The 26,487-nt window shown below is 39.7% G+C and overlaps 3 protein-coding genes across 8 annotated transcripts in view; 1 reads left to right on the top strand and 2 right to left on the bottom strand.

Annotated features, from left to right (window-relative positions):
• Positions 1-105: 105 nt before the first annotated feature.
• On the bottom strand, positions 106-4,086 carry kmt5ab (lysine methyltransferase 5Ab). 2 transcript variants are annotated; one of them, XM_071483006.1, is made up of 8 exons: positions 3,930-4,086; positions 3,600-3,706; positions 2,531-2,678; positions 2,027-2,237; positions 1,820-1,907; positions 1,575-1,634; positions 1,169-1,359; positions 106-689 (listed from the first exon to the last, which is right to left on the bottom strand). In XM_071483006.1, the coding sequence occupies exons 1-8, from the start codon at positions 3,937-3,939 to the stop codon at positions 479-481; spliced, it is 1,026 nt and encodes a 341-aa protein (XP_071339107.1). In that variant the 5' UTR covers positions 3,940-4,086; the 3' UTR covers positions 106-478. The 2 variants fall into 2 exon arrangements, with proteins under 2 accessions (XP_071339107.1, XP_071339109.1); XM_071483008.1 differs by having other exon boundaries at positions 2,531-2,645.
• Positions 4,087-5,558: 1,472 nt separating this feature from the next.
• Positions 5,559-7,687, bottom strand: mtrfr (mitochondrial translation release factor in rescue). The gene is made up of 2 exons (XM_071483011.1): positions 7,210-7,687; positions 5,559-6,948 (listed from the first exon to the last, which is right to left on the bottom strand). Exons 1-2 carry the CDS (start codon positions 7,486-7,488, stop codon positions 6,718-6,720), a joined length of 510 nt encoding a protein of 169 aa, XP_071339112.1. The 5' UTR covers positions 7,489-7,687; the 3' UTR covers positions 5,559-6,717.
• Positions 7,688-11,542: 3,855 nt separating this feature from the next.
• The window catches only part of LOC139624150 (membrane-associated phosphatidylinositol transfer protein 2-like), a 41,503-nt gene continuing 26,558 nt past the window's right edge, over positions 11,543-26,487 (top strand). For 4 of the 5 annotated variants that reach the window (XM_071483003.1, XM_071483001.1, XM_071483002.1 and 1 more), the window contains exon 1: positions 11,543-12,222. The gene's annotated coding sequence lies outside the window, so the exon portion shown is untranslated. Of the gene's footprint in view, positions 12,281-26,487 lie in introns of all 5 variants that reach the window. The other variant, XM_071483000.1, reaches the window with a different exon arrangement.

Below are 26,487 nucleotides of genomic sequence, written 5' to 3'. Positions count from 1 at the left end.
GTGAGTTTAAACCAAAAACAAACAGAGGAGGGTGTATTAGGGAAGCATAGCTCACATTTTTCTCAGATCTTCCTCACTATTAATTATAATACAGCTGGAACGCAATCAGAATTCAATTGTTTTATTCCTCAATTTACAGCACAGGTAATAATTTACAATTGCAAGTCAGAATTATATTCATTATAAGAGGAAACCCCACGGACAATGTGAAACACTACTTATCCAGGAGATAAACTCTTGAAGCTTAAATCTCTGCTACAATTAGATAAGAAATGTATAAAAGCATGATAAAAACAAATGTTGCAAAAATACACTTTTCATCAGTTTTCACAAGTTTAGCCTCCATTTAAAAACAAAAACATTTTTATACTTCATAAAAAAAAAAAAAAAAAAAGCATGTGGAGGGCTCATTTGTATCTTTTACAAAAAGACGAGAGCATCAATTCATCTGAAATCTGAACACTTATGGGTAGAAATTTCAGTATTTCAGCCAAGGGTGAGCCAAGATTGAGGCTTTACTCCGATCGCCGTAGTCGTACAGCAGCTCCTCCTCTGCTTTGATGTCTCTGGAAGCCACCAAGATCAGATGGGGAGTTCCATCAATGACGTGAAGCTTAGTTTGGCAGTTGCCTGTTTTACTATGGTTAATTAGTCTTCCAAGACGACTTGTTTCCTTTGTAGCGTCAACACTGAAGTATATAAACAAAGATAAAACAACATAAGACAGGTATCCATCCTAGAATTCAGCCAGTACATTTGGAGAAAATTCTATCATCAAGCCTACTGCAATCTTAATGGAATCTAGGAATTATCTTTTTATTAGGAAACTTTTACTAGGAATTAGTCTTTTCTTCATGTTAAAGGTCAGTGGGGAGAAAGTTTTTGAAGACAATGACTGTTATGAAAGAAATATGAAAGATATAAAAAATGTTGCTGTTCCATTGAATAGTGAGACTTGCCTACTGACCAAGAATATTTTTATACTGGAGTTAATCTTATAGAATATTTCTTAGCTACAACACGCGTAGCTACAGAAATTTCCCCAGGTGTGCAGTCACAGTTAATGATTCCCAGAAAGCTAACAAACTGGACAAAGAAATTAAATAAAATGAAATAAGCGTGAAACCATGTGTTGATCCCACTTCAGAGTGGTGACATATGAACTTACCAGTATGTCTTCGATTGATACTGGAAGTAGTACATGTAACAGCCTGTTTGGGGATTCTGAGCGTACTGGGCCTCTCTTATCTTAGCCTCAGCTACTTCCAGTAGGTCTCCGTGGTACTCCACAACAAATTCCCCTTTTCTGAAGTCCTTGACAGCAAATACCCCTCTTCCTTTTCCTTCTATGTGTTTGACCTGTTTACATTCAAAAGCAATTAATTGTGAAACTGATTTTATTTAGCAAAGACAGAGGACTTGATTAACCACCGTATAAATATAAAATTTGTCACAAACAAGAAATCTTCAGTGCTTATTACCGTTTTACAGAAAATATCACAAATGTACACAGTGCTCTGCATACAGTATGTCCTAGACCAAAGTGACACAACATTCAAATCATTAAATGTTACCTGCATTCCTTCTTCAATGTCATTCTTTATCAGGTCATCAATGTGTCTGTGTTCTTCATTCTGTGGACAATTTGAGTAATTGGGTTAAACTTTCTGTTATGGTAGAGTTGCATCATCTTCATGGACATGAAAAAAAACAATAAATAAATAAATAAAACAAGAAATACGAGTTTTAAAAGGCAAAAACAAATTAAGAGATTGTAACTTAACACCCCCCTGATAACAGCAGCATTTTTCATACAAACCTTTAACTCTTCCTTAGTTTTTCTGTTACTCCGTCTGATGGGATAATAGTCTGTGACCTTTCTGTTTCGTGGAGCTTTATTCTCTGTCCTGAAAATACAGACATTATCGAAGTTATGAGAGATCATTATGATGAGCAACTAGCTCTGAAAGATGCCTTTTTTTTAATTTTTTTAAATGGAACTGATATGTTGGCTGTGTGCACTCACTTTTTTGCTCTGACTTTGTGACCAGTTTTACTCTGAGGTTTTGATGCTGAAACTTTGCTGTCTGCTGCAGACTTGGCATTTGTGTGCGTGGTGGACTCTTTTTGATCAAGCTGGTCAGTGAGTTGCTCTCTGATCCCGTGACTGTGACACGGCATTTCAGGCTTCTGCTCTTTGGACTCACAACTCTCAGATTTCATTTCATTAGGTATGTCTAAAATGAGGAAGACACAAAGAATGAAACCGACAGCTGCCCTCACCATTTAGCCTTAATCAAGAGAGTGACATTCCTTCAAAAACACACTGAAGTTGTGTCATAAGATAGTATGTCAGTGAACACTGCTACCATTCACTTACACAGAATTTTTTCTGTGGTACACGTGGATCTGCTGACCACAAGGTAACACAGGGGTAAACAGCAAAATGGCAGGGAGATTCAATGTAATAGAAATAACCAAACAATAGCATTTCACATTATTTGAGAAACTGTTTTTTGAATTTTTTCACCTTTTTTCAGCTTTGACATGTCAGGATTAGCTGCATCTGATTCATTTCCTTCCTGGATCAGCATGCTTGAACTGTCACCCAGAGGGGATCTAGGTTTGCTTGGACTCCGTAGACCCTGGAAAATTGACTGCACTTTACCTACGCAATCCTGCAAAAAGAATTATTTACCTTGGTGAACAACCCCTGTACCAAGGAGGAATAAACCCAATGAGATATATACACATTCAGCTTTACTATCATCAATATCAGTATGCAAACCTGTTAAGACGCAACAAGTGAGATGTCACGTTTTATGAGGCTATCTCTGCTCAACCACTCAACATGCATTTGAGTCCAAGATGCTGGAAATTCAAAGGCAGGTTGCCCCTACATTTCTCAGTTAAATTAATCATTAATTAACCATGTTGGAGTTCATAGAAAACACAGTGAACAGACTGCTGAAGACTTCATCTGTCTGCCTGCAATCTCCAGCTAGGAGTGGTTCACTTCTCCATGGTAACAGTACCATCTCTGATTGGCATAATATGTATAAGAGTTACTGGAAAGTGTATTAATATAACAGTCTGATCAGGTACCCAACCAGTGCCACATGCACAGAAATAAAAAAACATTTTAAAGTTAGTCGAGCGCCGTTCCTATGGCTGTATATATATCATAATTTCAAAAGCTAATAACCAATTCCAAATAAATCTTGTACCATGATGGTGTATGTACTGCTCATTAAGCACCTTCTCCAGTGACAATGAAACATATGTATACATTTCATAAATTTCAGTTCTATTCCCTAAACTGATAGCTGTGGTGTGTACATGGATACACTACAGCTAATCCTCACCCTTTGAAAGGTGAAGGGGCTGTGCACAACCTGTGGCAGGGTTTTTCCTGACAGGCTCAAGTCTGGGTAACTTTGATTACAAACAATACGAAGCTTCCTGCAGTCTGATTAGTTCATGAATGAAGATTATATCCGTTGCTACTACACCAAGCCGAGAAAGGACCCCTTTATTATTGGTTTCTTGATTGGCGAACACAGAAGCTGCATATCATAAAACCAAACAATAAAACGTACCTTGTTTGTTGCTGGTTTGTTTTCCTTTGTCTCTTTCCGTGAAGTGACTTTATGTTCAGCAGTGTCCTCGGGCTTTATGTCGGTTGTTGTCAGCACATTTTTCTTCTCTTAATAAACATGAAAATAAACAAATGTAAGCGCTACTGTCTAATTCACCCAACATTGTACAAAGCACAACCATTGGCGGTGAGTTTTGTTTGTAAACATCAGCTACGTTAATTTAAACAATGTCGGTCCTCCATTTACGCTAGCTAGCTTTAGCCGTTAGCTACACATTAACTACTGCAGCCTGTACTAACCTACACAACGACAGGGCATTAGCAAGTTTACCTTTTGCCATCTCCGTCGCCACAATAAAATCCAAAGAGGACGAGGAGTTTATTAAATGTTGTTCTGTGTCCAGTCACTGTTTCTGCAACGATATCAGAGCATCACACGGAGGTCGGAGCGTGGTGGATTTAAAAACACTATCTGTCCTCTCATTGGCTGTTCCATCCAGGTGGGAGGGGCACAAGCATGAAAGTCGCTCTCTCATTGGCCGGAACTCTTGCTGTCACACAGCCGCATTCAGCAACAGCGAACCTCTTGTACACAAATGTACCCCACCAAAAACTCACTGAAACGGCTGTTGTCCTGTATGTTGCAAAAGAGAACCTGATCTCAGTGAGATTATCTGAATTAAATGAGGGTCATCAAATTATTAATAAATTAGGTTGCAATGCATAGACAACAATGTGTTTTGGTATATGCTCACATGGCCATTTATTGGGTACACCTAGATAAGAACATGTGTTCCTAGTATTTTGTCCACCTCTGTATAATTTAATACAATTCAAAAGCAGCATAAACTGCAGCCTCCAAAATGACTATAGTTGAATCAACTCTGAAACAGTTTCAATGCAAACTGAATATTATAACCATCATGAAGGAGGGAATTTCTGCATGGCTGCATTTGATTGTATTATTTTTACATTACATTACATTTACTTATTTGGTAGATTAGAGATTTACAAGTGAGGGGCAACACTAAAGCCTCAGTGCAGTACGACACCTTTAGCTAGGTGTAATAAACTGCCAACTGAATGTATAAAATATTGAGCAGAAAGAAAATTTAAAGATCCTCTCCAGGCATATTTGAAGGTATATAAAAAAATATTCTGAATAATAATTTGTCTCTGTTCAATTTATTGGTTAAAAACGATTAAAATAACACTTCCTCCCTTACTGAGAAATCCAGAATCTACAAATATGCAACCACTGTTTTCTTCAAACTCAATGGGATACAAGAGGTCTCCGACATGACTGAATATGATGGACCAGGCCTGGCTTCCAAAACTTTCCACTTCAGCAGAAGAGATTGAAAGCCTTCTTCCAGTGTCAAACTCTGAACATACATCATTCTGCATCTCTACCTAAGCAGAGATAACGATTCAAGAGAAATTAATACATTTTCAGCAATATATCTTGTTGTACAGTAATTTTGTTTAACCATACTTCTTATAGAAGTAGCTGATACAATGTCTGGTCTGTTTTCTTATTTTAAGGTGAAAATACTGAGTAATATTGAGTCTTGGGGTTAGGTGTCAAACAGGATCAATTGACAGTGTCAGGGCTGGGATTGCAGAAAGACATGATAAGTCTATTAGCTCATGAAGTTTTGCTGACATCTAGTGATAAATTGGGCAAAGTGTTATGCTGCAGCTATAACAATGTTGGCTTGTTTCATCTGCATTTTCAATATCAAATGAGCCAGCAGTGTCATATGACATTCAGAACTGAAACTGGGAGTACAACACAATGAATTTACAAGAAAAGTGACAGGGAATTATGTCATGAAATGCTGGAATAAAACAAAACTAGGTCAACATCTAGTATATTGCTGGGCTGCTTTATGGTCATATTTACTCATAAAATGATCGCACACAGAGTTATAAGTCTACACACCAGACAGCCTCCATCTGAGATTCACAATAGTTTAGCCTTTATTTACCTCGACTCCATAATGTTAGACTTTTATTAGAGACAGGTCTTTATTCCTAACTCCCTGTGTTTGATATGCCTAATTGGTCATGGTGGTATTTTAGTACGAAGCCTCGTTTCCAGTCACTCCTGTTTGCCATGTTAAAGTTACTGCATTATGTTCTAATACAAACTCGTCACTTCCTGTAGCGTTTCAGCGGGCAAAACCCTTTATTTCTTAACAGGGCTTTTTTGTTGCTGTTTTGCAGGAAGTGTATTGGCTCATTCTCAGTTGCTGGCTTTTCTGTTGTTTACATGCTATTCAGATCTGCTAGTTTCTCTAGCAGTTACCAGTGGCTTTTTTAATTCCCTCCCACTCTCCTGCTCTCTTTTGTTTGGTGTGTCTTATGTATAGATTTTCCTCTGCCTCCTCTAATAATAATGATACATGTAATGAAAGGAGTTTATTTGCTGTAACGTAGGCATCCATTGGAAGCACTCCTTTGCTTCCCTGCAGTTCCCACAAACAGCTGGGAAGCGGCTTGATAGACTCCCCTTAACATGTTGTGTAGCCCTAAGCCCCAGATTTGCATCCATATATGGTCCAGCCATGTACTAGGTTTATACCCAGTGTTTTTTTTTTTTTTAAACAAGTCTCTAAATTTTGCAACAAAGCGCTACGTTGGCAACACTGCAGGCTGCCAACACCCCTGTAATAAAACCTGTTTGCACTCCAACTTGGTGCTGGGGCATTTGGCTGACCAGTGGTGGAAATATGATCAGTCAATCAGGGAGATTCCAGATTATAAAACCCGCCCCGCTGTTGCAGTACAGCCAAAAAGACATGTGTCTAAGTCAAATTACACCTACCTAAAGCACATACCCCAACGACTTTTTTGGGAAACACCCTTTAAGCATTGATATCACCAACATTTCTGACTATAATTTCCATCTTTGTTTTCTAAATCTTCCTCTCTTGCCTTGTATAATGTAAAGTACTCTGTATCACAACATTCACAAAAGATGCTATACAAATAAGGCTAACTGGATTTGATTGACCATCGTCAGTACCTTTCCAGGTTTTGTTTCTCAGTATTTGCTGCCATAAAAGATACGACCATTAGAGCACTCCTGTCTTTCTATACTCCCCACAAACATTTTAAACAGTGTCATTTCCAGGTTTGGAGTCAGCAACCTGTGCTTCTTTAAACAGTCTTTTTCTCTCCAGATTCTCATGTGCCTTCTTCTTCTTCTCTTGTTTCCTCAGCATAGACTCCTTCTTCTTCACAAGGACTTCACTGAGCTCTCCTTTATATGCAACATCAAGTTTCTCTCTCATAATATCCCGGGCACGCTTTCGATTTATTTCCACAGATCTGGTTTGGTGGCACTGAAGAGAAAATGGTACAAAAGATCAAATGGACATTGTTGGTAAATCACATAACTGTGGTTGTCATAAAAGTCACAACTCAAGGTTTATTTATGATCTATGTTGGGTCTTGGATTCAGCGTAATTTCCATTTTTTCTGAACACTTAAAGGACTTCAATGAACTGTGAAACTCAACTTTTAAGCCAAAAAAAAAAAAAGCCATTTTAATATCTACATTTGCATGACAACAGGGCACACAGAATTTCTAAAAAGTGATTTACCTTTACTACAATCCCAGTGGGGATGTGCTTGAGCACCACACAGTTGCTGGTTTTGTTGGTGGCCTGTCCCCCGGGTCCAGATCCTCTCACAAACTGCTCTTCAAGCTCGTCTTCATTCAGGACAGGAAGGTCTATCAGCTCCTTTTTGCCAGCTGCAAAAACACACGTCAGTCCAGTCGGGAGGGGTTGAAGAAGTGGAGAGATGTAGGGAGAGCCTCTCCATACGACCCGACTGGACACACTGTAGATATGTCTAATGGACGGGAAAAGCCGTGACATTTCTTTAATTAAGCGAACTACAAGGCGGAGTGGCTCGGCGAGTAAACATACATAGTGATTGACAGCATTACATCACACTGTATGCCACGATACAGAAATATCAACACCCCCACCAAAGACTTTTTTCATTTAGATTTACTATATTCTTATTTTCTGTCTTTCTCACGGTCACTACCGTGTGCTCTTGTTTTCCTTCTGTTCGTTTCTTCTTCTACGCTCCTGTCACCTATCACCCAATCAGCAGGCGCTGTTTTTTTCTTCGTGGCCAAAATAGAAGGTCTGTAACGACCCTCTGCCGCCATCGCCTGTCGGTTCGCTGAACAAAACTCCTAGCAGGTAGGAAGCTGCAAAACTGTGTTTATGAAATGCCTGAAAGTCGACTTTAAACGTTTTCGGTTCTTTTTTTTAGGCTCTTCCGGATAGATAATTTTAAAGGCGTGGCTGTGTGTGAATGGTGGTTCAGACTTATAATGGCGAGGTGCTGGACTGCTGTGAAGGATAATTAACTTACTAGCAGCAGGTGTAAGGAGAACCCGTTGCCCTCTTCTTATCTCCACTATTTATTACCTGGATACACGCAATCACCAAGTTATTTGTTCACATGTAAATATAGATGATGATGGAAACAAACTTATGTGGGAAATGATATGTGTCCCACTCTCTAGGTGTGTTACACTGTGGCCCTGTACATTGCTTGCCTGTGATGTGCATTAAAAAAGAGTAGTATTCAAAGACTAACATCAGCTGTATTCTCTGGATTCACTGTAAATGAAATGAATGTGTTAGTCTGCAGCCCATGTCAAGGTATCAAAGTCTGACTAAATGTGCTCATTTAGTGATGCTGACGATTGATGTTGGTGATAACATTTACATATACATTTACTCATTTGTCAGATGCTTTTATCCAAAGCGACTTACAAGTGAAGGACAATAGTAAAGCTACATTGCAGTGGGAAACCTTCGTGTAAGTTTTAGGTATTACATCTATTTAATAAGTGCTGGGAGATTGTATAAGGAAGTGCATCAAAAAGTGCTAGTTAGACATGTTCATGTTTTAAGGAAAGAAAGTGCTCTCGGAAAAAAGAAGAATTTTCAAGAGATTCTTGAAAAGGGAGAGGGACGCCCGCCCTCTGGTAGAACTTGGTACCTTGTTCCACTATCAGGGAACCACAAATGAGAACAACCTGGACTGAGATTGCCTTGTGTGCAGGGATGGAAATGCCAGACGACATCTCCTGGAGGAACGCAATGGCCGAGAAGGAGCATTAGGCTGTATCATTGAGTTTAAGTACATGGGTGCAGACCCAGAAGTCACTCTGAAGGCAAGCATTAGTGACGTGAATTTGATTTGGGCGGCCATGGGTGACCAGTGTAGGTCGATGAGCAGCGGGCTGACATGTGGCCTTCTGGGTTGACTGAAGACTATGCGGGCTGCCGCGTCCTGGACCATATGTAAGGGTTTCACTGGGCACAGAGGAAGACCCGCCAGCAGAGCATTGCAGCAATCGAGGCGAGAGATAACCATGGCCTGGATCAAGAGCTGGGTGGCGAACTGAGTCAGGTAAGCCCTGATTTTCTTGATGTTGTAAAGAGCAAAGTGTATTTAAAAGTCTGAACGAAATAAAAATAAACATTTTTCAAAGCAGACATTTTTGACTTAATATAGTATGAGAAATACATGTTTTACCAGTAACATTAAAAATTAGTTTCCTACAGTTGAAATGTCTTCTGTGAAAAAGGCCTATTTACTATAGTTAGTGTGAAATATTTCCAGCCAAGATACAGATCTGCATGTGATACTGTTTTGAACTAAACACATACAAAGACAAGGAAGAAGTGTATTATGCTGCAGAAGTAGTTCATGAAGTTTCTTGGGACATTTTCTGCCATGCAAATTTATAACTGTTGAAATCATATATAGTTTATTGTTCGAATCAATTACTGTAAACCCAAGCTGACCACACCATTATCCATGAAATGAACTGTACTGTCACCTTTCAAGTCAATGGGGAGAAGAGTTTTGGAATTAGAGACATTTGGATGGAGTAATAACATGAAACCTCATTTTCACACAAGAGCATGATGGAATGAAATAATGGATTAATAATTGCCACTTTCCTTGACAGTGCCGCAGGTTTGCTGTTTTATTTATTCATTTGTCATTCACCTCACACATTACATAACACACTCTATGCGACGTTTTACACTTAACAAGACATGGCTGTTAAATTGAATACAATTATAACTTAGTCATGTTTGTCAGTTGCAGGTGTCCATCACTGCAAGCAGTGATAAACATATGTGAAATGATTTCTTTCTGTTGTACTTTCCACAGGATTCCTAAAAAGGTGCAATTAATTTATTGAAGTTGCTATAAATACATTTAATTACATTTTTTTTTCATATAGATATGAATAATGGACTGTGATGTAATGGTTCCTGTTCTCTCCCTTGATATGGACTATAATTACTAAATCAGGAAACTATATAGGTCACAGGGAAAAGACAATCTCTCTGTTGACCTGTGATGACATCTCTCTGATATTGTGGATGGGGAGGTGCATTTCTAATTACTTGAACTGTATCTTTAGTGCCCACATTACAATTGACCCTAATTTTGTAACATTTCAACCATGACTTTGTCATTCTTATTTGGATCTTGCAAAAGACTCACGTTTCCATTTATGTGCAACCTGCTGTATTCAGAATCAGATTTATACATTTTTCATGTAAGAAGTTTTCTGATACATAACAATAATATCTGCAATATTAGCTGTCAACAATTTTGTACTTAACAAGTTGTGTATGCAAAGTTAGGAGGTAGGATGATAGGGCAACTGTAGTGTGAAGATTTAACTTGCTGTCAAAGCTGTCAGTGAAAACACCTTCCTTATACTGCAAGAGATGTGAAACTAGTCAACGGGCTCACTGTGCTTCATCTGAGGTGCAGTGGCAGCTTAGTTTCTCCTTTTGTGATTAAAAAAATGCAGTGCAAGTCACTATTGCTCTGCTATATGTAATATTTATGATTGATAAAATATATAATAAAATCTACATGTGGAATATAGAAAAAAAGACATGTATTGCAGTGGTTGTGTATTTTATACCTCCAGAGATTAATAAAAAAACCCCAAAACTGGAAAGGTACTCTCAACACTATCAATATATTGATAAAATATAATATACATATATTTTTAAATGTATGAAGATAGTGGAGTGCTGTGCACAATTTCAACAAGAATTTTATGAAGACAGGTTTTGGTTAACTTCTTAGATATAGAATTGGTTGTGAAAATGCCAACACTGAAATTTTTTTTACATACTTTATGCATATGCACAACTTACTGTAACAGGCTCAATAAAACCTAACCTAAAACATATGTATATAATATATATATATAATCCATATTAAAAAAATACTTATTAAGCTCCACAATGACAATATTGTACAATTTCAAGGCAGATGTACATAGAAACATTTAAAAATATAAAATATGGGCCAACTGGTCATAAGCAGGTTTGTCTGTCGCTGCACACCACTCTGCATGCAGGACACACAACAGGTACTGACGGGAAAAATAATAATTTACCTTTGTATAAAATGATGTTGATGTCTGCGGATATATGTGACCACTCGTAATACCTGTTTAGACCATATCCTGCATTACCAACAGGAGGCGCCCCACTATCAAAACTGCTCAGCTGAATGTCTGCGCGGGTCAGCTTCGTCAAGCGCACAGAGGGAAAGACAGACACCGGAAGTTATGTGACCAACCCTGTCAGCGTTAGTGCTGCTGTTTTTACACAATATCATTTTCACTTTCTCAACCTATTTAGGTCTTCAATGAGAGCAAATGTAAACGAATATATGCTCTCTTTTAGAGAGAGGGACTGATAAAGATGTGGATATATCGCTGAAAGGGCGAACAGCCGTGTAGGCCATATCACATGTTTCTCAACGCAGCCGTGTTCAGAACTTTATTTCGAAATCTGTACCGGAAACCGTGTTGCACTCGGGCTACCTTGACAACACTTGCTGTCGTGTCTGAAAGGACTGTGAAGTCTTGCAGCGGCTCAGACTTGAGGAGTGACAATTTACGATGGCGAGTGCTCTTCAGCTGTTTGCTCCCCGCTCTTCCCGGTTCCCCGGACGGAGGCCACAGCTGCTGGGCTGAGCTCCCAGCCGGCTCGTTTCTCTCTCCACAGGACGAGCCCGGCCGCCAACTCCTGCGAGGGCAGCTTGAATATTCAAGGACATTTCAACATCACCATCGCTTCGTTGGCCTTGTCTGTCGATTGAGGAAATCCAGCGTGAGATTCTCCGGCGCAATGATGTGGCCAGATTTTGTAAACACGGTCAGAAACGGCGGCTGATATCATGTAAAAATCAAACAAACAAACAAAACAAAACAAAAAAAAAAACAACTCCCGGGCTGATGATGTTTCTCTACGTATCATCTTTACATGTACCCACACCCCTTCCTCCGCTGAAGGGCCAAACAAACGGCGTGGAAAAGGAAATCAGTCGCTGACTTTCGATGCGTTCATCTCGATTATGGCATCGTTTCCAGACCTCGTCAAGACGGCGGCCGCTTCGTGCTGAAGGGGAAAACCGGTGAAAGCAGTGACCCCCTCACCCCGCCACCCCTCTTCTCCGAGGCGCAGAGACAGGCCGATGAACTTTGATTTGCTGGGTGCCGGAGTGTGGTGAAGCCGGAGGTGCGTCGGGTCCAGGTATGTGATGAGCATCGCAAGCCATCAATCTGTCATTACCCTGCTGCCATGTTGCTAGGTAACTATCTGACGATGGGTTTACTCCAGTTCAATTTTTTTAACATCCACTTCCGAGGATACATAGTCACGTTTAATAAATCTTTTTTTTTTTTTTTTTATGTCATAACTCGCCATTAAATTTGTTTAGACTAACTTTGCCGTCCTCCTTCGGCCTGAGGAAGTGCAGCATATTTTTGAGCTCTCTTGCAATGGCCTCGTAGCTGTCACACAGGAAGGCTTGTTAAATCTGGTGAAATGTTCCTCTCTCTTACCCTGTCTGTAAACTGTTCTGGTTTTATCATACACCACCCCCAGTAACATTTAAAAATAGGAACTGAAGGAATCACTGGAGGAGTCTTCAGGTCTTGTCCTGTTGGTGCATGCTTTCTCAGACACACTTCCTGGTGTTATCCAGACCCTGAGATGACATCCAAGACCCTGCTGCATATCATCGTATGTACGGCTAAACATGGTTTTGACCTCCATCAGCAGATTGTCAAACATAGGCTGTAGTCAGCTTGCGTTTGACTTAACGAAAGACCTGCATGTCATAAGCTTGTTTTTTTGTGTCCCTGAGGCCAGTTTCTATTTCAATATGACTTTATGAGTTTTTTCAGCATCAGGAGTCATTCTACCCGACTCAGCAGGGCCTGAGTGAGTCATTCAGGCAGTGCTGACTTGGGGGCTGTGGCGTTCGTTGTCCAGATGATGACTGTGTTGTGAGGACAGGAGCTGCTGCATGGCCACTCCACTGTGATCCCCGGCTTTATTTGCAACATCGCAGCATGTCTTCGAACTAGAATTACAATCTGAGACTAGTTTTGAGATCTATCTGTGCTACCAATCACTACTCAGCCTCAAAAGAACAAGATCCAGCCTATACTTGGAGTATCTTGATGCAGAAAAAATGCAGCAGATATTCAAGACAACAATCTAGTTAGGTGATTGTGTTGTTTGTGGGCCTGAAGAGTATCGTACTCATATGCACACTGTATGCGATGTACCTTTGACATGTTGAAACTTGCCTCCTGCCTCCTGGAAGCCATTAACGGTTGTCAGGATTGTGTAACCCACTCAGCATCAGCTGTTCTGTAATCTTAAAGATTTCGCTGGCTTTGTTATTTTTTGAAGTAACACGAAAACAGAAACTAGAGTCATGAAGTTCACTGAAAGTGCAGTTTGCTAAAATGTGTTTTGTGTGTTCTTTCCTGAGCTAAATTACAGGCGATCCAAGCTTTTTATTTTACATTCAGACAGACATAAGACAGACTTATGTTCCTCATTTTTGATCTGAAACACACATAGCTACTTCTGTTGCTGTTTGTAACGATTACCACACAAAAAAGTCTCTCTGACTACCAGGATGTGTTTTCATGCCATTCATTTTTATCACGAGCAGCTACATCAGAAACACACTTCGCTGCTGCCTGTTCTTCAGTCACTGAAGTGTTGCTCTGATGATTAATGGCAGTCTGCTTGAAGTGAAGGCCATCGATTACAGCATGAGCATCACTGATGACCCAGAATTCAAATCCTCCTCATGTGAGGACACACTACGCTCTTAACCATTCACACCTGTAATTACCTTTGACATACCTTTAACATAGCAGCGCTTCAAGATATTTGTCTAACCAGTCTTCTAATGGGAGACTGCTTTTCCTCCCCCCAACACACGCACTCACACAAATACACCTGTCATGGGTAGGGCTGTGTTGACAATGCAAATTTGAAAATCTTTAGTGACTTTCAAGCTTCAGCAAACTCCTTGTCTCTATTTTGTCAGTGAACACAGTTTAGTCATTTTTTAAAAAATTGTAATTGAGTAAAAGAAGAAGAAAAGAAGCCATACTATGAAATTGTCTCTTTCAGAGTCTTTGTAGTATTCAGTAATACAATTTGTTCAAGTAGTCATAGGTCTGATTTGCTCAAATGCTCAGTGAGGAGGGGGAGAGTACTTTTGTCAAATCATATGTCACTCACACAGAGGCATGTCTATGGCCAATAAAATGCAAGCCTTAAATTCTGTGTGTTTAATAGAATTTGATGTTTGTTACAAACTTAACCCTCAGGTTAAAACACTGTGAAGTTACTGCTGTGATATACACTGTCCATATTTTTTCAGAAAAAATGATTTCATCCTCATTCTTACCACTATGAATTGTAGGTTATTCCCTCAAACATGATCTGCAGCATTGGAGTCATACAGAAAGGTGCATATTAGGCTTAAATAGTCTTCAAGAGAGCTCACAAGCACGCGCTGATTTCACATTACTCTTAACCCTCATATGTAATTATTACATACTGTGAGTATATTTGCAAGTGTGTGAGTGCAGACACTGGGGTTGGGCCAGGTTGTTGGATAGATTTAACTCGACAACATGTCTAATCACTCTAATCTTATTGGCAGCACTATGTTTCATTTTAACTTTTAGCTCCTCTTAAAGGCATTATACAGATTTCTTTGAGCCTAGGCCTAAATAATGTCTTAAGTTAAGAAACTTGTTTGCAGTGTGATTTTGTGTTTCTGTTTTCATTGATGTCGAATATAGTTAGAATTGGTAATATCCCTCTCTCAAAAAACTGCTCACTAAACTCTCCTCCCACAAAGACTTTTTTAGTAACCAAGTAATTTAACAGATTTCAAATATTTATTCAGTATGAATATTGCATAATTCATGGAAAATTAGAACAGAAGCTTTAGGTTTGCACATTTATTTGCAGCAATTGTCTTATTAAAGTTTGACACTGAACATATGAGTGTGCTTGGGTTTAGTGTTTCTTTTCAGTTTTTTTTGTTTTGTTTATTTGTTGTTTCTTTGGAGCATAACCATTCATTGAACTTTAACATTTGTGTGGTCTTAATTAAGCAAAGCATTTCTTTTGGTTTTTTTGTTTGCTTTTTCTTTTATCGTGATTTAGTACATCTACAGTAAGCCAAGGAATCTTAGAAGACAGCAGTAGTTGACAGGCTGAAACCTGATCGCTCTTTAACTCTCAGGTGCCGCTCTTGAATCTAATACACCACACACAGTATCATACTACTAAAGGAGAAAGAGTGGAGGTGATTATGAATCAGTCCATTGTCTGTACAGTTGTGTTTTTGTTTTGTTCCCTGTTCACCAATAGTATTTATTGAAATAAAATAATTTGAAGCTGTTTTACAAAGCCCAAAAGTGGAGATGCTTCCATGATCTTTTTGGTAAATGAGGAGAATAATTGCATTAAGCTCATGTTTGGTCATTCATGTCACACAGGTCTCTTTCTGTAAGACTAAAATTACCCACCACTGCTCTAATGTCATACATTTACAGGAGTGCTTTACAACCTTCGGTGGTCGGAAGGAAAACACTGTGAGAATATGTGAATATATTTGCTGTATGTCTGAGAGACTGTGGAGTGGAAAATTCCTGACAGAGAAGTCTAGCTTGTGAGCAAGTGTCCCAGCCTTGTTTGAGTATTCCTAGCACTGCGTGGAATCATTGTGAGAGTGTTTTTTTTGTTCTTACAGGTGACAGGTCCTCCGTGTTCCTATTACAATCTTCAGTTTGTTTATATTTGACTTACTGCATAAGTCAGTAATCCTGTTGCTAGTAGGAAAACCAGTGACAAATGAGCACACAGCTATTGAGTAATAACATTTGAGACGGGGAAAGAAGAAAAGACTCACTTCCTGTCAGTTAAAGTTTGAATGACGTATTCAGCAGCTTACCACATCTTTTCGTTCCATGTCTGTACTATTTGAGCTGATTATCAGATGAGATCACTGGCACAGGAAGAGCAGAAAAAATTCTGGTACAAATACTGTAAACACACTAAAATGTGTTTATGTTGAGGAGTTAACTAAGGGGTAAATAAGGTTAAGACGATAAAGGGTTCAACTATTGCAACATACTGTACATGTTGCACTGAAAGATATAATCATAAATTTACCTGCCTTTTGTGTGGTAATTTGACATTTTCTTAATCGTGTTGCTCCATCTCTGTGGTGTAATATTGGTGTTGCTTAGCACAGTTTGGTCAGTCTAAGCAGATGTGGTCTAGTCTTGGCTCTTAGGACTACTTGAATGTCTATTTTGGAAGTCTGTTGCATGTTGATCTCCTGCATCTTGTATACATATTAACACAATTGCTGTTAATCCCACCCAAGACAATAATCTTAAAGGTTAGTTGATAAAATGCTAACCTTTAACCTGACAGAGATGGAGCAGCTGTACTTTTTCCTTTTTTATAAGAGATTCCTCACTTTCTTACTTATTTTCTTGTATTCTATTTGTAAAATAGACAATTTTGTACTCCATAATCTCCATGCAACTTGTTTCTCACAGTTGGTAAATCGTTCATATAGTTACATTGGCCAGTTTCCTGTGATTGCTTTGTTAGGATATTATAAAAGTCAATTTATTCTACAGCTTAGTGTGTTAATGTGGGAATGCAATTTGTTAAATGAGCTTACAGAAAGATACCTAAGGTATTAAACAGGATTCACAACAAGGCTTTCATGTTGTCTTGGACTGTATAGTTTAAATTATTTTTCCCCACAGCTGATAACTCCTGGGTACAAAGACTCATGTCATGTTGGCGTCATTTCTTTGACAGTCAATAGAGACTGATTGTTATGGGCACTGACAGCACCAGAGGGGATTTAAAAAAGTTAGGGTGTGCAAGTTAGAGTGCATTTTTTGCTACTAACTTTTAAAGTGTTTAATTGTAAACGAAGCAGCTTTATAAAATGTCCCTTTGCCTTTATTTATTGTCTGTCAGAGGATAGGACTGTCAGCTTGTTTGGTTAGAAGTGCTGGAACAGGAAGTAGCACTAGGTAAACGTCCCAGCGGTTGCTCAGGGTTGTTCAATCAGATGTGTCGAATTCTCTTAACTGTTAATACAACAAAGTGGGTTTAAGGATGAGAATTGCATTTTCCTTTTTTATAATAGATTCTTCAATACCCTCCTTACTTATTTTCTTCTATCTGTAAAACAGACAAGCTTGTACCCATAATTTCTCTGCAGCTCATTTCTCACACTTGGTGAATTTTTTATATAGTTGCATTGGCAAGTTTCCTGTGAATGTTTTGTTAGGATATTATATAAGTCAGTTTATTCTACAGCTTGGTGTGTTTATGTGGGAATGCAATTTGTTATATGAGCTTACAGAAAGATACTGAAGGTATTTAAAATTGGACTGAATTTCGTGCATCGCCAGTTCTTCTCACTTCCTTCATAAATTAATAGTAATTATAAAATTTTTCCTTTCTTATATTAAAAGTGTATGTTCACTAACTTGGGCAGATTAATTTGTGTAGTGCAAAGATTTCTCAGGCCTTTCCAAAGAACAATTTCCCTACCCAGTAACATATTTGAGGAAACTGTTGAAAGATTTTTATGGGTGTCTTTTCAATCATTCTGGTTCCCATTAGGGATTTGAAGCAGCCCCTGAAAAATATCTTTTACAATTTATGATCTACTCTTAGGGGAGAATAGAGATGCATTGCCAGCTGGCTGATTATCTGAAGGTCTAATTTTTCTTTTAATTCATCTTGAGCGGACAATCAGGAATCATGACGATTCCTGACAAGCCTTCATCATGCACCTGGGTGCCAGCCAAGCACTGAATAGAACATTGTGTTTTCCCGGCACCTCGAGCTTCAGAGAGTCTGTCCTTCTCCCCGAACCTGCCCTTCCACCTCAGCTCGCTTGAACAAAGCAGGTGATGCTAATATTGGCGTTGAGCTGTTGACAGGGACAACAGGGGTACAACCTGTCCCCACGCATCCCTGATGAGCCAGCTGATGAATGGCACATCACTGCTAATGTTCCTACAGTGGCAGTGTCTGCGAAATGAGACAAAGACGAACGCTTTGTGCAGGTCTGCTCCATGTCCTCTTCACTTTGGACACCACATTTTCTGTTCTAAAGAAGAACTCAGGTCTTTTATAGCAGGTGACCACTTTCATTTACCCTAACTTCCTTTGTCCTTACTATTTAATTTTATGGAAGAGGCGTGAAGTCTCAAATGTGCATCCTGTTAGGGAAGGGTGGTGTTCTTTTGTGTGGATATTCATCAGGCTCGTGCACAGGGTGAAATTGAGACACGCTGACACACACCCTCTCTACCAAGAAACTTCTTAGGTTCTTAATCAGGAAGATGCAACAGTATCTGTTTTTGTGAGGCAAAGTCCAGATGCCAGTAGATGATATATTAACTAATCTAATCTGCAAGGAGCATAATCTGGTGTGAAGTAGAAATTCTGCTTGCACCACCCAGTCATCGAAGAAAGTGCTGGATAGTGGCTCTCCTCCTGCCCACGTTTCAGTGTGTCCACATTAATTATCAGGCTGACCAGCAAAGTCTATAAATCACATTTTTATTTGAGCTATTTTATTATTTATACTTTCAGTTTTCACATAGAATTAATTTCTCTTGCGTTTCTTGTCAGTACGGACCATATATGCCATTTTATATTTGATTTTGTTTTATCCTACCCCACCCCCAGCCCTTGCAGCGCTCTCTGACTCACATGGATCATGTAAAATGAAAGCGACAGCGCTGCTTCATGTCACTTTACCCACGCTCCCCTTTCTTTTCCACTGGCCGCAGACACCTGATTTCTCTTAGGCTAAAAATAGACTCCTTCAGGCCCCAACTCCCCCTCTTCACTGCTCCCTCACCTCTTTCCCTTTTTTCCTCCCGGTGTACAGGCTTTTATTGAGGAGTCTCTCTGTGTTAAGCCCAGTCTTTGCTTCCATTTGCTAGACAAGGCACCATGTCTCCATTCAGAGTGTGTGTCTCTGTGTAAGAGAGATGTCAGCATCCTTTATGGTATAAGACTGATAGAGTCTCTAGTTTATATCTGCTCTGACTCTGATAAGAAAATCCCAAGGTGAGAAAGCCTGGTTTTCATAGAGCTGGAAACCTGACCTCAGAACCCATCAAAATGTTAGCCAAAGTCGTAGGAGTGTGAGCATCTATGAAAATGGCCTTTTATGGTCAGTGTGAGAGACGGTTTCTGTCTTTGGTCACTGAGTAGAACAGTTTTAGGAAGACTGCATTATTCGTGCTGCACAAGAGGGTTTGAGGTATTTCACCAAAGGGCAGAGGCCTTGCTTTTTATGAGCAGCTTTCTTATCACTGACAGCTAATTTACCTTGATGCATGGTGTCCTCTAAATGAGTACAGGCCTACTCCACAGAACGGATGGTTCCATGATCCAAACATCTTTAAACCAGAAACTAAAGACAGTTGAACACAGTATAAAAGCCATAGTTGAGACAGGTAGAGATTGTTGTGTTAAGATCAGAGTTGTTTCTTTTTATGAATTCATTGGTTGGGGTGTTTTGCAGCTGGCTAGACTTATATTACTAGTTGAGGGGTTTATCTGTTCTGTCTTGAACTGAAATCCCTCTAGATGTAAGCTGATTTGACAAAACAAAAGAAAAGAGTTAGTCTGCCTAACAAATACTCAAATTAAACACCGTTTAAACTTCCCTTTGCCCCCTACTTTCTCACCGTTCCTGTAGTATACTTTTTGGCTGATGCTAGAATATTTTTCCGTTCTACTGTCCCCAGTTTACACACCAAACTTTTCATATCTATTTTCCTCTCAGGTACTAGAGCATGAGAAACAAAGGGACAAGGGACACAAAGACTAATTTCTTCCCAAGGTTTCAATAAATTGAATATTGGTATTCTTTTTCTGCACATTCTTCTAACTCACTACTAGATCTTTGAAGTTGGAGCTATTAGTCGACTAAGTTAATCATAAACTATATAAAGAGAGCTTGCATTATAACTGCATAGAGCATTTTTTAGCCATCCAAGTGATGAAGGTAGTAGAAGTGAGGTAGTAGAAGGCTTACCTTGACATTGCTGTATACCAAAGTGCTTTCAAACCAGCATGCTAAATCTGTGAAGCCTACATAGCTGTATTTAGGTTTATGGCTAGCAAATGTGTGTCACACCCACCACTTTATTTTTATCCTGCATTCTGTTATGTACAGAACTGTCATCTACATGTGTCACAGTAGCACAAATTTAGGTTGACGATATGGTAGAATCATTAAACGTTGCTGGCGGCTGCTGTAGCCAGAAGAGTTCAGTGTGAATGAGCCGTAAAGGGGAAGAACAGAGACTGACAAAAGTGAAAGTGGAGACAGGAGAAACAGAAGAAAGAAGTATCAGCCCCAGCAGCGTCTGGTCTCTACTTTCCTCGTCACTCTGACTTCATCTTGGCAACCAATAAGGAAAGGGCCCTCTGTGTCTCCATGGTAACTGCCCATTCAAGCAATGATGGAGAGTATAAAGGGGCAGGAAAGGGAATACATTTTGGCCCCAGGCAAAACGTTTTTCTTCACAAGTTTTGTAAAGTATAATCCATTTCATTTCTCTTATTCGACATAGGTATTTTTAAAAAAATTGAATCGCCACTTTTGAGAGAGCTACTGAAGTTTTTATTTAATGTGGGGAAACTAAAAAAAGACTGAATAGACAGGGCAAAAGTGGTAGTTTACCCTTTGATGTTATACCACGCTAAAAATGTAAAGTAACACGTTTAAAACTCTTACACACATTTGACACTTTGACACAGAAGTTTGCCTTAGCTTTGTCTTTCTGTAAGGCTGTTTGACTTCAGAGCTTATAGATATAAAACATTTATCCAGGCTCCTGAAGGAAAACACCATGCCAATTAAACAAGTCAGACTCACTGTTGTTAATTTTACATGCAAACTGGTTGATTGTCAGTCGCTCATGAAGTCTGATACATGAGAATCTTCCTGGATTCTGCCATAGACTGATAATGTGGCTGCAGTCTCAGCCACATAACTGTAGTATTTCATAGAGTCATTTCATAGAGTTTGCACTATTGTGAGAAATTGCTAGTGGCAGTGATACTAGAAACCCATTAGTTGTTTTTCCTCCAAGCCTTTATGCCAAGCTTTTGTGCTGTCAGTGGTGAGCAAATACTTAGCAATAGGCTCCACATTGGCAAGAAGGCCTTGATTTGTATCAGCATCCTGTTACTACCAAACACTCACAGAGGGGTTGATAGAGGAGATGTTTAAGAGAGATTGACTAAATCTACAAAAGCATTTCCAGCATTTCCAGTCTGTGGGCTGAATTAACTAATGGGGTGGACAAAATGCTAGGGTAGCGATGCTTTCCTTTTCTGTATCTGTCCAAGTTACATAAGACTGCTCTCTGCACAGTTGATTTAGGCTGTCTGAGCGCTCGGAGAGAATGACAGCGAGGGGAGATCCTCATTTAACCTTGGCACGTAACTGATTAATCCAAGTGTAATTTGCATATAAGGTCATCTAATTTTGGAGTTCAGAATGAAGCGTGGCGTTGATTAGAGTTGGTATGTAACAGGCTTGTTTTAAAAAAAAAAAAAAAAAAAAGATTTGTGTTGATGAGCACCACTGAGGCATAAGAAAACAATGGCTCCACTTATTAAAGCAGCTTAAAGTTCTCAGCAGTCACTGGGCACCAGATTTATTTATGTCAAATCTAATTGCAAGCTGTGGGGGTATCTCATCTAAAACTTAACTTATTTTCCACTGGTTCAGAGCTTCAGATGTGCACTGATCTGCCTTGGAGTAAGTTCATGTTTGCCATGAGATTTTTTTTTTTACAGTTTTTTTCATAAAATTAACTATCCAGCCATATATTAATAGCTGATATCATTGTAACAATGTGTGACTTATAACTTGTGTTATGATGGTGTTTTATTCTATGTAACATTTTCAAGATGTAAATGATTAGTTGTGATATACTTTAGATTCATCTTTTGCCATAAATATGAAGAATGTCTTGCCTAGTATGTATACTGACTAAAACTCTACTTAGTTGATGATTGATTTTTTTTTTTTTAGACTGGTTATTTATACTCTTGCTCTGCAGTAATCTTCTCCGCAAAGTTCTGCTTTCCTCACGACACCACAGTCTCTGCTGTGTCTGTGCTTCTTGTTCGTTCTCTCCGCGTGTAAACGAGGATAATTTTTAGAAGCAGTTCTTACTTGCAGGACTACTGTAGGAGGGAGAGGACGAGGAGAAGGAGGAGGGACGCAATAGAGGAGATGCTCACAAGGTGTCAAATATTTTTAGCTTTTCTCTTGTACTTCGATGATGAGTAAAGAACAAGGGCAGGTTGTGCATCCCTCCTCCTTAGCCTTTAGAATAGCATTGGCCTGAGGGACAGGAAGAGCGATGGCCTTGTTCTAGGGCACATCATGGAGCTTACTGTATTTACACTATGTGGCACAGGATGAGGATGGACTTTTTATGGTGATTTTATATATTTTATTTATTTTATATAATCAAACCCTGCCAGCATATGGCACTGCCAGTGTCAGTGGTTACTCATGTTACTGCAGTGTTTCTTTGTGGTGTACTCATCTTTGATAGTAGAAGATGTAAGGGAATCACACTATGTTTCATCTACGTTGGTCTGTTTTGTAAGATCAGCCTCCGTTTAATCGAGTCTGTGATGAAGACTAAATAATGGATCACTCAGTGTTGTCTCTGCTCTTGGTCCACCTGTTGTCCGCTATTTAAATATGGAGAAAAGATAAATGTTTGCTCACCCTTTTTGGGGCTTTATTGAAGTCAAACAAAGCAAAACATGGTCTTTGTCAGATAGCCTCCACCCAAACCACACCTGTATATGGTGTAGAAATCTATTAAGTTTCTCTCCCATGGAGTATTTCAAAGGGTTAGAGATGAAAATCTTATATCAAGGGTAAAATGGTTAATTATTTCCCTGCGCATTCACAAATGTAGTATAGATAAGGGTTGTTGCTCCCCAAGTCACAATTTAACATCTTAATACATAAAGATTTATAGATGAGAATAAAAGTAGTCAGTCTGGAGGGAAGAGTGCATTCTCCATTCTTCATTAAGCCTTAAGGGGGATCAGATTTTGTAGGCTGTAAGTCAATTTTGTAGTCAGTAATCTGTGCCAAATAGTTTATATATAACAGAGTTATACCCCTGATTAATGATGCCTCATATTTTGCCCTTATTAGATACTCCATGGGACAGAGAAGTCTAATCTTTGTTTTGTATGTTTGTTTGAAATATGCTCCATTGCCTCTTCGGTCTTTGCAGGTCTCGCTCTGGCCACGTAGTGCACGCAGCCCAGCACAAACAGCATTGTCTTAAGCCTTTTGACATTTTAACTGGATTGGTGGATAAACCCATCAGCTCAATCAAGGGTTCTTGTCACAGGCTGAGGCTGTGTTTGCAGCAGTTGTCATAGCTGAAGTTGTCTCTGCAATGTCAAGGCAATGCTGTGTTAAACGGATCTATGGTATTTTAGGCAGTCCAGCGGCTAATATTTTCCACTTGTACTTTAAAAGGGTCTTGCCTCCGGTCAGTCATGAGGGAACTCCTGCCTCTACCACCACCACCCCCACCCCTTCAGCTCCTTCGGGATTTACCACCTCCTCTGTTGCCCCGCCTCAAAGTGAAAACATGGCTAAATTTAAAGAAGCGCCACCACTATGGCCTTTGGGGAAAAAGCCTCCTGTGAGTCAACACCCCGCCCCCAGTATTCTACTTTTTGTCGACAGCAAAACCCAGCTGTTACTCCCTGTCCTGTGGTCAACCTGTTTGCTGTGCTTTCAGTCCTAAGCCATATGTCGTACCCTCAGACAGAATTATTAATACCACTTTCCATTATTGTGATGCAGAACAGCCTGGGGTAGTAAGAAAATGGATCCCAGAAAGGCAGAGTTTATGTTTAGGTGGAAGCAAGTGCCTTCGGTCTGTAACGGGTAATCCAGTCTTTCCTCTGCGGAGTAAGCAGGTTTCGTCTGTTTAAGTCAGACACTTATCCCTGTTCAGGGGTGAGCAGATGTGCACATTTTAAGCGCTTGATTGTTCATGCCAGCTCTTGCAGTGACATAGATGTAGCTGTGTTTACAGGCACCGTCCTCATGCCTCTCGTGGTGTTCAACGTCATGTTTTGAGGAAGGTTCCAGTAGATTGACTGACCTGTGCCTGTAATTCAGTTTATAAATAGACATGAAAGTGAATAACTTGTGATTTTAAACAGTCATGGTCTTCCCCTGAGGACCTCTGATGGTTCCTCACACCTTCTGAGAGGATCACAGATGAGGTGTTTGCAGCATTATACACCTCAGGGTGCACGTTCCTGCCACAGCTGGCCACACATTAAACAGACTAAGAAAGCTGTGGTGGGCAAAGGTACAAAACTTGGTCCCACTTAAAGTATCTTGTAGCTATCGTTGGCTTCAGTTTTGTTGAAACAGGAGCGGAAACATTAGAGGCTGCTTTGTGATGAGCATTGGCGTTTGCTGCTATTGCGTCACTGCCTACAGGGGGGCAGAGACTGTATTTTTAGAAGGGAATGAGCATATTCTCTGAACAAACAACGTCAAGCACTCTGCTTGCGTATGCTAGGATTATTGTGACCAGGCTATTTTTAAGCTGTGTGTGAGAGGGCTTTTTTCTGGGTCAAGCATGGTGCCAGTATTCTCTCGAGGTTGCTGGAGGATCGTGCATTACAGGTCCTTTTCTGTGCACAGCATCTGCATCAGTCATAAAGGAAAGAGGCAGAGAGATAAAGGTTTATACATCAGGGAGTTATCTCATTTCAGGATAGGTCTGAGTCTGCATTAATGCTGTAGAGGAGACATTGATTTATATTTGTGGAGAAGTCAGATCACCTTATTAATCTGTTGCATATCATTGCAGACTAAATCTAAGCCACAGCCATAATGCATGTACATGCTGTGTTATCATTTAATTAAATTCAAATTTTCCATATCACAAACTGACACTACTAATAAACACAGACAAAATATCTAACAAACACATTTTTGTTGAAGCGAGTTTGGTTGTGTCCAGTTTTGGTTGTTGTTCCCAAGAGCCAGAAAAGAAGAGATAGATGGACTGGAAAAACTATTATTATAATATAATAATTTAATATATTTTACGAAAAGCAGTGCTTTTCAACTGATTGTGAAGGGAATGCTGAAACTAACTAACTGTTGCCATGACTGGCTCCCACAAAACAAGCAATTTGATTTGACTTTTTCAATGTTTTCTGACATTTTACTTACGACGAAATGTATTGATTAATCAAAAATGGTAATAATTCAAATGCACCAGGATCTCTACAAATTCCTATACAGTATCGTCACTGCAGGCTCCTTATACATGCTTCTGGATAGAGTAATGCTATGACTGTACGGCATCCCTCTGTTCTGCTGCCTGTAGCTTTTCCTGTCTCTATTTACATACCTGGTATCACTTCCTTGTCTGTGGGTTGCCATTCGGTGGCAGCTGGCTGGGTTTTGATTCATAAAGTGGTCATTCTCCAGCATATAATCAGACAGTAAGAATCTGTCTCACCATGTCATGCTCAGTGATTTCTAATCAGCACAGATGTTACATCCACAATCTCTGGCCAAGAGCAAATTCTCAGACACACTGAAATGTTTGTTGTAGCATCAGTTGCAGCCCACATTCAAACTGTTGCCACATTATTGAACCCTACTTCAAATACAGTGGGAAGCACTGTCAACAAGGATGAGCACTGTGACCTTCTCCTCTATAGTCTGGCTCTAAGACCTCTAAGTCTCCTGAGTTGCAAGCTTCTCTTTGGGCCTCTCCAGCTAGCCTAGTTTTACCCCAGCCTTTCCCAAGAGTGCAGTTATTTTCAGCAAAATGTGGCGTTCTGCTCCGATTTTGTCAATGCATGCTTCTACCATGTAAAGCAAAGATATTATCTGAAAAACGTATTGAAGACAATGTTACCTGTTTTCACCAGAGCACCTCCCAGAGAGCACCTGGTTCAGGTTGAAAAGTTAGACAGGCTGCATCTCTGTCCTGGCAGTACATCTGACACATGAGGAGAATGTGTCTTCAGGGGGGAGTTGTGGCGAGCACTCAATAGGTGGAGGACCAAAACCCTTGGTTACACCTGGACCCTCACCAAAGCTTGCATTTGTTTGGTGATTAAGCGACGCAGTGGGAATATTAGTGTGATTAGACAGAACGGCTGGGTGCCAGAGTGAGGTCCAGTTGCTACTGTTTGTCAGAAAAGATTTAATATTGTGTTTATGCACTGCTGTGTAGTCACAGTAAAATTCAGGCTGTGCCAGGGCAGTGTTGTTGTCTTCCCTCACACATATTGTATCACACAGTACAGTCTCCTGAGCACTGTGACTAAGATCCTATCCACTGTGCCTCTGAGCACAGACTG

Source organism: Trachinotus anak, unplaced genomic scaffold, assembly GCF_046630095.1.
Source record: "Trachinotus anak isolate AG129_WGS33_773 ecotype Australia unplaced genomic scaffold, CSIRO_AGI_Tana_v1 ptg000008l, whole genome shotgun sequence".
Lineage (NCBI taxonomy): Eukaryota > Metazoa > Chordata > Actinopteri > Carangiformes > Carangidae > Trachinotus > Trachinotus anak.
Note: the sequence above shows the minus strand (reverse complement) of the source record. Positions and strands in the feature narration are given on the sequence as shown.

Excerpts from the sequence above, each read along its gene's own strand:
- kmt5ab (XM_071483006.1), bottom strand. Across the intron at positions 2,679-3,599 it reads ACAAACCAGCAACAAACAAG|GATTGCGTAGGTAAAGTGCA; the intron begins GTACGTTTTATT and ends TTCTTTTTGCAG. Across the intron at positions 690-1,168 it reads TATCAATCGAAGACATACTG|TGTTGACGCTACAAAGGAAA; the intron begins GTAAGTTCATAT and ends TATATACTTCAG.
- mtrfr (XM_071483011.1), bottom strand. The coding sequence starts at position 7,488 with ATGTCACGGCTTTTCCCGTCCATTAGACATATCTACAGTGTGTCCAGT. Across the intron at positions 6,949-7,209 it reads CCACTGGGATTGTAGTAAAG|TGCCACCAAACCAGATCTGT; the intron begins GTAAATCACTTT and ends TTTTCTCTTCAG.